The 12,907-nt window shown below is 36.0% G+C and overlaps 1 protein-coding gene across 1 annotated transcript; it reads right to left on the bottom strand.

Moving 5' to 3' along the window:
- Positions 1 to 12,122: 12,122 nt before the first annotated feature.
- On the bottom strand, positions 12,123 to 12,674 carry LOC141714281 (uncharacterized). The gene has a single exon (XM_074517812.1). It carries the CDS (start codon positions 12,672 to 12,674, stop codon positions 12,123 to 12,125), a length of 552 nt encoding a protein of 183 aa, XP_074373913.1.
- Between the last annotated feature and the right edge of the window lie 233 nt (positions 12,675 to 12,907).

Genomic DNA, 12,907 nt, shown 5'->3' with positions numbered 1-12,907 from the left:
ATGCCATAAACTACCACAATGAAAACAAGGATTTTGTGGTTTGTATCTAACAGACTGACTCTTAACTCCTGATTTTGAAGATAAGGAGTTAATATTCTTATTTTTCCTGCAAAAAGAAGCCAGATGGTTAGAACTTCCACAGTTATGACACGCTTTCCTAGGAGCATCAGGAACAGATTTATAGTTATTGCTTTTATTCACACCTTCCTTTCCATTCCTGTTTTTCCTAGGTGATTTTACCTTGTTTGCATTCTTAACATCTTTCAGCTTATGCTTAAGCTGCTTCTTTGTCATTAAGCCTATGTTGACTTCAGCTGTCTTTTCCTGTTTTAGTTTGTCAGAAGCTAATTCCTTTTTAACTTCTGATTTCTCATTTTCAGATTTTTCAGTTACAAACTTAACAGGTTTTAACTTCGGCTTTTGCTTATCAACAGGCTTAATTTCTACAGTTCCTTTTTCATTTTTATTTTCTCCATAACCTAAGCCCTCTTTCCAGTTTCCACTGCTTAGCAAATTTTGAGTTGTTTTTCCAGAGTTAGTCCAAGTTCTGATAATCTCTCTCTCCTTTTCTAACTCAGTTTTTAGAGATTCATTCATTTTTAGCACTTCATCCCTAACATAAAAAGCATCATCTCTATCCTGCTGAGTTTGATGGAACATGACTAACTCTTTTTCTAAGAAATCATTTCTTTTCCTAAAAGCAAGATTTTCAGAAGTTAATCTTTCACATGTTAAAGTTTGATCTCTATAACTAACAAACATGGTTTTAAGATATCTTCTCAACTCATTAATATCATCAGTATGAAAAGCATAAGTAGTCTGAGGTACCTTTGTTTCAGCAGCTTCAGAACTGCTCTCAGAACTTGATTTATCAGCATTTGCCATCAATGCATAGTTCTCCTCACTTTCAGAGTCTGAGGTGTCTGTCCAGCTTTTCTGCTTTGTGACAAGAGCTTTGCCTTTGTCACTCTTGGTCTTCTTGCAATCAGGAGATATGTGGCCTTTCTCACCACAATTATAACATTTAACATTAGCGTAATCTCCTCTGTCAGACTTTCCTCCTCTTCCTTCAGATCTTCTGAAATTCTTCTTATCAGAACTTATGCATTTTCTGGAAAACTTCTTTCCCTTCCTGAACTTCCTGTATGCAATCTTTGTGATTCCTTTCATCATAAGAGCACACAGCTTCATCATCTCCTCATCAGCATCAGTTTCAGTCAAGCTTTCAGAATCTGAGTCATCATCACTCTCAGAACTTGATGACTCAGTATCAGATTTTATGATAAGAGCTTTACCCTTGTCTTTCTTTGAGGAAGGTGGTTTGGGGGATTCCTCTTCAGCCTTGAGAGCAACTGTCCTTGACTTTCCTCCTTTCCTCTTGCTTCTTTGTTCCATCTCAAGTTCATGAGTCTTGAGCATTCCATAGATTTCATCAAGAGTTGTTTCATCAAGATTGTAGTTGTCTCTTATTGTTGTTGCCTTCAAATCCCAACATTCAGGAAGAGCTAACAGGAATTTAAGGTTTGTATCTTCAAGATCATACTCCTTATTTACTAAAGACAAGTCATTCAAGAGTTTGACAAATCTATCATATACATCAGTCAATGACTCATTAGTCCTAGAGTCAAAGTGTTCATACTCTTGAGTGAGTATTGTCTTCCTGTTCTTCTTAACTGTTTCAGTTCCTTGACACCTTGTCTCCAGTGCATCCCATATCTCCTTAGCAGTCTTGCAGTTGATTACCCTGTTTGACATTACATTATCAATGGCACTATGCAATAAGTGTCGTACCTTGGCATCCTTAGCAATAGATGCTATATCTTCAGCAGTGTAATCACTCTTTTCCTTTGGTACGGTCATTGCTGCTTCACCTGCAACTACAACAGCGAGCTTCGTAGGTTTGTGAGGCCCTTCCTTGATTCTATCAAGGTATTCTGGATCTGTTGCTTCCAGAAACATGGTCATCCTTACCTTCCATATGGGATATTCAGATGGTCTCAATATGGGAACTCTGATAGTCTCATATCGACTCTGAGTTGATGTCTTTGATGATTCCTCAGTTTTGGTAGGCTTAGTTGGAGTTTCTGTGTCAGACATGATTGTGTTTGGATCTTTAACTGTATGTGTGTTAACAGATGTAGCTCTGATACCACTTGTTAGGTCACACTTTCACTGTAGAGGGGGCGAATACAGTGTTTATTACAATCAAATCAAACTTCAAGAACTTATGTAACAGAAAACAAACTTTATTGAAACAATAAACTTTGTTACAATCTGGAACTGTTATCTCTCAGTGATGAACAAAATATCACGAGAGCTGCTAGGGTTATATTAAATAATATTCTCGATAATGATAACACTTATAGTGTAAACCCTATGTCTGTGTTTATATACTACACAGTTACAAGATAATCGCTAATTGATATGGAATATAATTCTGCTTCCTAAAATATATCAATCAGATATCTTCTATTCCAAGTATTCCATTCTTCACGGAATTCCTTCTTCATGCATATCTCTTCTTATGTTTATCTTGATCTTCTTAACTTTAATCAGCTACTGTCCTTATCTGATCGTCCTTCAGCACTTAAGTTCCGATATCTATCTCCTGATGCTTATCTCCTGATAACATAAGTACTGATATCCCTTAAGTTCTGACTTCCAGTATAAGTACTGATCAGTTAAGTACTGATTTGTTCTGTTCAAATAAGATCTGAAATCTAAACATAAAACATATTAGCCATGACATTATCAAATATATCTAACATAAACCAAATTTAATTAAAACGGAAAAACATGATAAAATTTTGACATCATCATTTTTAGAAGTAATGTACGATTTATAAAGTTACGAATGTCTCAATAATTAAAAATAAAATTGAATATATTTTTAAAAGTCGTTTTGAAAACAAAATGATATACATAGATTAATAAACAAGTGTAGATTACGAGTGTGCGTATATAATTGTAAGATTAGACTAGTAGTTGATCACGATACAACTTGTAAATTTATTAATTACTCCCTCCATCCCTCTCAATTATTATCGTTTCTAAGATAGTGTCCAACACACATTTTAAGATGAATAGAAAGTATATTTCTATAACTTTTTAAAAAAAAATAATCTTTTTCTAAATAAAAGTTTAAACATTTTATTTTTATTAAAAAAAATTAAAGTTATAGAACTATATTTTATATTCATCTTAAAAATACGTGTCAGACAATCTCTCAGAAACGATAAGAATTGGCTGAGACTAAAATATATGCAAACTATTAGTGGACAACTCGACTCGGCTCGAGTTTGGCTCAGCTCGATTGTTCGTGAATAAACTCGTGTTCGGCTCGTTTAATTATTTATAAACGAGCCGAGTTTGAATGTAACACCCCAAATCCGGGGTCGGGGATTCGGGTTGTCGCGAGTTCCATTTCCCCTATCAATACTTAATCTTAACAGTCAACCAACTACTGCGTACTGTGAACCACAATACACACACACACACCACAAGTTATAGTCTCAGAGATGAATATCCAAAAATAACACAAGTCATCTTATTTCACAATTATAAACCATTTCACCATAAAAAGGGTTTCTGATTAATTTACGTATTCCTTGCCATTATTACAATTCATATTATAAATAAGTCTGGTTCATCAATAGTTGAAAACCTAGCCTATTGGTAGCTCCTACCTTAGCTACGACGACATCAACGCTTCCCAAAAACTGCAGAACGTTTCCTAACCGCTTGCGAATTGGGAGCTTGGTCCTGTTCATCCTTTCTATCTGTTGTTGTGTGATGAAAGAAGAAAGTAAGGGTGAGCAACAAGCCCACCGAAATAATATGTATAATAATTAACAATATATGAGCATTCTCATAGTACTCATGAAAGTCTTGGTCAAGAAGAAATGAACCAAGTTTGATCTCTTAACGCGACCAAGTCGCAAAATATTCAGTATATATGTACATATACTTTTCAAAATCTTGGAATTCCTCTTCCATGCATAATAAACACAGAGTTCCAGTTTATAACTGTATAAAAATATCGTTGCAAGGTGATCTCATATATCTAACCTTGTCTCAGCACTTTTCTGAAAATCTTTGACATGCATAAGATAATCATTTACTAGATATAAGTTTAAAAGATGAAGTTAAAAGATACTCCAATATACTTATATCTTTTCCGAATACTACTTGAACTACCACCGTTCAAGTTATAATTAGTTTCAAAAGTTCATCACATAGATGAGACTACAAGACAAGATTTGAATAGATTCAATCTTTATAATATCATTCAAAAGAAATGAAGTTACGAGATACTTCATTTAGTCACGATATATATATCCATATATATCTCTCATACATTTCCCGAAAACCTCTGTCATGTAAAGTATGAACAGAGTTTCTAACATCCAATGAATTTTGGAAAGGAAAAGAATTTTGGCATAAACCCGATATCTTGCTGATCAGGCAAAGATACCAATAAGTAACCTTTTCTACTGTAGATAGATGAATTCCTCGCCGGTCATCATCCTGGCCGCATTCGGACCTCGCGCTAGACCGTTACCCGGCCACTCACGCGTGGATGGACTGTTACCCAGCCTCTTACACCTTCATAGACCGTACCCCGGCCTGTCACTTATGCCGACTCAATTAGATGGACTTACTTCCTGAACGTTGGGCAAGTAATCAAATTGTTTTCTCAAAACAGCAACCTCGTTGCGAATATAAAATACACCACAGAGCCGGATCCCTAAGATTTTGAGCGAGTATTTAAATCCCTTTCGAAGGGAAGATCTTAAATATAAAAATGAGTTTTGGGGATCCGCTCTAACTTTTAAAATTCATTTTGAAGACTCGAAAACATTTTTAAGAATGTTTGGAGTAAAGCTGATTTAATGAAATAAACCAGTCCCGATATATTAGAAAATATCTGAATATTATTATTTAAATAATATTCCCAAAAAGGATAATCTCTATAAAAATAATCGAAGTAGAAGTGTTAAAACTCATACTTGAAATGGGTATTAAATAGCCAAAGATATACTTATACGAAAGTACTATCTTTATTTGAATAATCAAAAACAAGTTTGATTATCGACACATTATTCTTTAATAAAATAAAGAATATTAATTAGTAAATAATCGAAGTCATAAGTCCTCAAATGAATATTCAAAATAATATTCATTAAATAAAATAAACGGAGTCATAAGTCCTCGAATGAATATTCAAAATAATATTCATTAATTAAAATAAACGGAGTCATAAGTCCTCGAATGAATATTGAAAATAATATTCATTAATAAAAATAAAGTTATCGAATAAACCTTATTCGATTAATAGTTTTGAAAACTATATCAATAGATATATAAATACATATATATAATATACTCGGGAACATCGACTCCCGGTTTTAGAAAATGTTCACCTTTGGGTCCCCTATACTAAGGGTATACGCAACTACTGCTTATCTCTAGCATAGGTATTATGCAACTTATAAGCATTTGAATCAACAATATTTATCAAGATTACGAAACAGACATGCATATATACCATATCACATGCTCCAATATATCGCAAGATTTGCTAATTAACCAGCATGCAACTATCACAAGATAATGCATATACATATGTATACATCACAACAACAGTATAACGGGTAGAAAACTTGACTGAATGTTCCGGGGTAGACTTAAGCTTAGAGTGGGTCCGATAACCTATGAACAATAACATAAGTCGGAATTAAACCCCGGTGCTTAAGAAACTAGACTTTAACCAATTGAACCCTAACGTTCACTTATGGTAACTTATACGCTTAACGAATCACATAAGTCATTCGAGTACCCTCGGCTCCACTATTTTTAATAAATTAACCATTAAGAGTTTTAAGGCGATTCTTTCGCGAGCACCTTACCAACTGCCTAATCCACTTTACATAAATGTTTCATACTCCAATTAGTCATTTAAGGGCCTTAACCAAGGTTTCAAAGTAAGGCGAGGGGTAATGGTTCGGTGGGGTAATGGTTCGGTCGCGAAACGCCGTTACTTAAAATGGTCGTTTCTCCTAAATCGTACATCGGATTCAAACGAACCACATATCAAAACGAAGCTCGTAACATGAACTATCTAATCATGGAAATGGTCAAAACCTAACAGTGAGTTCACGGGTCCTAATGTTAAGAACAAAAACTGTCTAGGGTAATCGGACATTACGACGGTTATGTTTACGCGATTACCAATTTCATACAACTCCAATTCAATTCACAAACAACCCACAATCATCACCATTCCACCATCATTCAACCACAATACAATATCATTCAACCGTAACTCAATATCTCAACTTATTCATCTAAACCAAGTCAAAAATGTGGCCAAAAACTTTAAATCCAACAAGTATCACTCCTAACTCCAAAATCAACAAAAGTACTTAACAACTAAGATCTCAACATGACAAAACAACTACTACACTTAATCTATCATTCCATCATCATAATCATTTATACCAAATAACTAAATGCTAAGATAATGAAGAGTTATACCTTCCTTGAAGCTTTTAATCCATGAAAGATCCTTGGAATGCCCATGGAAGCCTTAATCTAACCTCCTACAGGCTTGACCTTCAAATAAATCAAGAACACAAAAATTAATTTCAAGAAAGTACTATTCACCATCTTCTTGAATGATTTATAGGAAATGCTAGGAAAGGATTTTGAAGCTAAGATTCCTAGGAAGTATTTAACTTAACTAGGAGAAGCTAGGATAATTACCTTGTAAATTAGCAAGTGGAGGAGCTTGGACTTCTCTTTTTCTAAGAAAGAAGCCGAGAGCTTCATGTTCTTGAACAAGAAGTTTATTTGCTATTTTGTGAAATGAATTAGTTGGTTTATTTTCTTTATGACTTGGCTACTTTTAGGTTTTTACCATGGTAATTTTTGCTTGGCCAAGAATCATCCAACAAAACAATTTCACTTGTCATGCTTATGTCACCATGGTTGTGTCATCTATTTAACACTTGTCTTCCTCTTGTTGGTGAGATGACATCACTCTCCACTAACCCTTTGATTAGCTCCTAATTACTTGGCTAATGACCGCTGATCTGTTATGCGGTTCGCTTAACTTTCGTTCGCGTTTATCGTTCGAGGGATCATATCCGGGATCTTATTACTTGGGCTTCCCCTAAACCTTTCTCAATATTTTATATTCCATTTATGATCCTCTCTTAAAATCCTTGAATTTAAATCCTTGAATTTAAATCCTTTTTATCAGGTTACCTTATACTCAATTCTTTCTGTATCTGGTAGATTTCCGGGAAAAATCAAAGTGTTCGAATTTGGATTCTGACGATCTTTACATACACTTATATATCATATAGAGTACTAATAAGATCTCGGAATAACAATAAAAGAACCCCTACATAGTGTGGCATGAAAAGTTTTTCTTATTCAGCATAATCAGCAAAATCACTATTCATAAGGGTTTCAAAAAAATTCCAAAAATTGGGGTTATTACATTGAACATCACTTTCCGCTCGATTATTTTAAAAAAACTAGGCTCTGCTCGGCTCGTCTTAAAAAAATTAAGCTCTGTTCGGTTCAGACAGAACTCGGCTTCGTTTATGGTTCTAGTTTCAGTTTCAACGGATTAACCAAGTTGTTCAGAGTCATCATTCTTCAATTCCCTCTAGTTCTTGAGTTGTATATTCTGGATGATATTTAGGTCATGTTTTTCTATTAGCTATTAAATGTATTGAATTAAATTAGCCGTTTGAGTTTGATTTGGGTAAACTTTTGGCTAGCCGATTAAATTTATTATTTTGAATAAAACTGTTTTAAATAAAGCTGTTCATTAAATAGTTGTTTCAGTTAACTTTTTGCATACATTAGTAAAAAAACTCCCCCAAATAACTTTTTCAAATTTAGCTTTTTGGGACAAAACAACTATTTCAAAAAACTAACTACTAAATACTATTATTAGAAGTTTTATTTAATCAAATCTTTAATTCGGTTCAAAAGGTTAATATTTTCCAAAAAAACTAACTTCCAAACATGCCTAATGAACGTTCAGTGGTAACCGGTAACTATTTAAGGGTAACTTTAAGTTATACTGTAACACCCCAGTCCTACATCGAGGAGATTTGAGACTTCTGTTCAGTTTATAAGATGAAGTACTCCTACTATGTGCACCAACAAATCATGATCTTTTGGGGGCCTGTGGTGGGCTTGTTGTTTACCCAAGTTGGCTGCACTCAAGACTGTATGTTTCGTCTTATTTCGAACTCGTAATCGAGACTTGACCCGGTTTTCGAAAAAGACTCGGGATTGACCCGGGTTGTCACATATGGTATCAGAGCTTAGGTTCTTTCTTGTAGAAAACTTATTTAGATTGACCTGTGAGTTTGTGTAGACATTAAAATTGATATTCTACTTAAGTTTCTTTTGTCATATTCGTTTATATGTATTCAGTTCTTGCGATTTTTGTAAACTACTTTTTCTTATCTATTTTTTTAACTCTTTATTTATTCATAATGATATTGTGCATCCTTCTTAAACCTGAAATTTGGATGTTATTTGATTGAATTTTGACTCAATTTGCCAAAAAATTTCTCTCATCCGAATCATAGAGTTTTTATTTTAATCGTGATCATCTTACGATTTTCAATGAAATTTGATTATATATTTATTCAGTATCAAGATTATATTTAACTTAAAGTGATTTTATTTCGAAAATGATGTGTAACTTGATCATATCATAGGTATTGATTGCCTCATTTAACATTTAGCGGAGTTTAAGTTAATCGACAAAAGAGTAAAAAGTTTTCTTTAAGATGAAAAAAGGCAATAAGTTTACATGATTGTTAGCTGTTGGGAGTATTAGAAATTAACTTAAATTTATAAGCGAGTAAAATACTTATGATTTTTGATTGTGTTAGTTAATGAGATATTAGCTACCATTGTGAAGTATTATGAACTTTTTTTTTGAAAATGACAGACTTCTTTCATTCATTAGAATAATCCACCATAATAGTCTCCAACTAAAACATCGGAGGAGACATAAATACATGATAGCAATTTGCTGAGCAAGGATATCTAGCTAGCTTATGAGCTACCTTGTTAGCTTGTTTGCGAACATACGACACACTAAAACCCGGATTAGCTTGAAGAAGCTCTTTGCAATGATCCACTATATGGCCAACCTCAAGAAGATATCGTTTCTTTCCTTCTATAGCCCTAGCTGTTAATAATGAATCAGTTTCAATGACACCATGCTCAACCCCTCTCTGTGCAACCCATGACAGAGCCTCATTTACGCCTATACACTCAGCTTCAAGAACCGTAGTAGGAGAAGGAAAAGACATAACCTTAGCTTCAATAAACATACCTCTATGATCTCTCATAATCAATCCTATCGAATACACCTCCGGTTGCAGGCCGACAGATGCATCTACATTCACTTTAACCTTGCCGAGAGGAGGATGGCACCATCTACGTTCCACCAGACTATTGACAGTATTCCTACCATTGGTACTAATATGTTCCTTCTTCCTTGCCATTCTCCATACGTGGACATTTCTAAAACTGAGCTCCATAGCTACATCTGCTGTTACTAGCTTATCCTCCCAGACCTTTTTATTCCTCCAAAACCATATTCCCCACAAGACAATAGCCACTTTGATGCACTCATCATGATTCGATGTCTCTAGCTTGTTTAAAAGCCACTCCGGTGCAGAGAAGACTTGAGACATATCCAAATCAAGACCCGCAGCCTGCCAACATTTCTTCGCGAAGGTGCAATCGAAAAAAACATGAAGCAGATGCTCCACATCCACATTACAAAAAGGGCACATAATGGTAACAAAAATACCTTTGTGTCGGAGGCAATTCCTAACCGGAAGATTATTCCTGCAAACTCTCCAGAGGAAAATCTTCATCTTATGCGGTATGTTTAGCCTCCATAACTTCTTCCAGCCACCAGAGACTGTGCAACCGGAGTTCCTCATGTATTGATTCTGCCAACAGTAATAGCCAGTCTTCACATCATAAATCCCATCAGTAGACATGGCCCAAACTACTCTATCTTCAACTGAACGTTGTGGCACATAGGTTGCCAGAATAGTTTTTGCATCATCAACAGTAAACAACTCCCAGACTTTGCCTTCATCCCATGTTTTAGTGCCTGGATAAAATAACGTCGACACAAGTTCACTTCTCCCTTAATATTGTGAATGATTTTCCACTTTAAAATCTCGCCCATTAGACAACCAAGGATCCTTAGCTGCAATAATCTGTTTCCCATCGCCAACCACCCATCTAAAACCCTTTGCCAGTATCTCCTTTGCCTGCCAGAGCCCTTGCCAAATGAAGCTTGAACCTTGTCCTTTAGTTGCATTCAAAATGTTTACATCTGGAAAGTATTGCGCTCGAAGGATACGAGACACAAGCAGCTCAGGTTGTTCAATGCATTTCCACACTTTCTTCCCTAACAAAGCTACATTGAAACCATACAGATTCTTAAAACCCATACCACCCCTTCCTTTTGACATGCACATACCCTCCCAAGACAGCCAACTCACCCCCTTTCTCTGTGAGGAACTCGACTTCCACCAATACCCATTAAACAGTCTTTCAATCTCCTGAGATAAAGATTTAGGGAGCAAGAAACATGACATACTGTACGCTGGGATTGTTTGGGCCACATTTTTAATCAGAGTCGACTTACCAGCTCTTGAGATTTGTTTTGCAGACCAACCATGAATAAGTTTCGTAACCCTTTCTTTCACATAACCGAAAACCCTCTTCTTTGAACGCCCTACCAGTGATGGGAGACCCAGGTAATGACTATTTGAGATGTCATTATGTACTCCTAATACTGCAGAGAGTTGAGCTTGCTTGTCCCTTCTAACATTCGAACTAAACAGAATACCTGATTTCTGATAGTTGATTTGTTGGCCTGAAATACCAACATACTCTTTCAGTATCTATTTAACACATGAGGCTTCCTCAACCGTAGCCTTAAAGAACAAAAACGAGTCATCATCAAACAATAGATGGGTTACCATCGGAGCACGCGAATTGATTTTGCAACCATGAATTCGACCTTCCCTTTCTGCATGGTCTAGAAGGTTTGATAATCCCTCCACACAAAGTAAGAATAAATATGGTGAGAGAGGGTCGCCCTGACATAACCCTCCCTTCGGATAAATAGGACCTACCATTGCTCCATTAAAACTAATATCATATGATACTGTGTTTACGCACCTCATTACCCACTCAACCCACTGACTACAAAAACCAAGCGACTGCATACGTTGTTTTAAGTAATCCCAATTCACCTTATCATACGCCTTGCTAATGTCAAGCTTTAGAGCAAATTTACCATCTTTACTACCTCTCCCCCTTTTCATATGATGCACTACTTCAAACGCTACTATAACATTATCAGTTATACTTCGGTTAGGCACAAACGCTGATTGGTTTTCCGAAATAATACCTGGTAAGACATTCTTCAGTCTGTTAGCTAAGACTTTCGCCATTATTTTATACAAAACATTACATAAAGCTACGGGGCACAAGTCCTTCATATGACATGCATTTTCCTTCTTTGGGATCAACACAATAATGGTATGATTTAACTCAGCTGGAAAAGATGTACCCTCAAGCCAATCTTTACAACACCCAAACACATCCCGACCCATAGCTTGCCAAAAATTCTGATAGAATGTTGGGTTTAACCCGTCAGGGCCACTAGCCTTGTTTGGGTATATCTGGTGTATAGCTTCTGTAAACTCTTCATAGGTCACTTCCTCCACCAATCTCTGGTTGTGCTCTTGATTTATTACTCAGGGACTAGCAGCTGTGTCATTAGAAAGTCTGGTGTTGTTTGTTGTAAAGATCCCAGTAAAATAATCATGAACCAAAGTGCACATATCAGCTGCATTTTCTACTTTATTGCCTTCGTCCGTCACCAGAAATTAAACACGGTTATTTTTCCTCCTTGCAGAAGCATGTGCATGGAAAAATTTCGTATTTTCATCCCCCTCTTTAAGCCAAAATGACTTCGCCCTCTACTTCCAATAAAGTTCTTCTTGCAACAGAATTTCATTGAGTTTGTCTCTTTCGACCACATACTATTTTATACTCTCAGCATCACTTTTAAACTTCAAGCTATTCAATAATTCTTTCTGCATCCTCAGTTTCTCCTTGAATTTATTAAAAAAGTTCCTCCCCCATTTCTCCATGTACCTCGAGATTGTCATCAGTTTAAGGAGCAGATGCGACGGAGGAATGCTCTCCCAATGCTTGGTAACATCCCTAATAAAATTCTCCTCCTTGAACCATGTGTTCTCAAACTTGAAGCGAAACACTTTCTTAGCTATCACTACCTCCATTAACTCAAGATGAATGGCATCATGATCAGAAACAGGCGTAGTATGGACTGTTAACTTACAAAACGGAAATTTACTCCACCACTCTTTAGTGGCAAACGCTCTGTCTAAACGCTCCTGCACCAACTCCCCCGTGTTCCTACCCTTCTCCCAGGTATACAACCCACCAGACAAGTCTATCTCCGCCAACATACTTTCTTCCAACGCTTGCCGAAAACCCTCCATAAGGTGTCTGGGATGAGGGTGAACCCCTACTTTGTATGTACTATATAACAGATCGTTAAAATCCCCCATGATGCACCATTGGAGACTAGAGATTTTCGTCAGCCTACAAATCATATCCCATGCTTCTTAACGCCTCAAACGTTCAGGGATACCATAATACAAGGTCAATCTCCAATCAACAATATCATTCTTTTTGAAAACTAAATCAATATGATTTTGTGAATATCCAACTATCTCACATTCAACTGTGCTTCTCCAGAAAACAGCAAGACCCCCACTTCTACCTACTTTATCTACAGAGA

The sequence above is a fragment of the Apium graveolens genome, chromosome 1 (assembly GCF_009905375.1).
Source record: "Apium graveolens cultivar Ventura chromosome 1, ASM990537v1, whole genome shotgun sequence".
NCBI classification, from domain to species: Eukaryota; Viridiplantae; Streptophyta; class Magnoliopsida; order Apiales; family Apiaceae; genus Apium; species Apium graveolens.
This window is presented reverse-complemented; position numbering and strand designations above follow the sequence as displayed.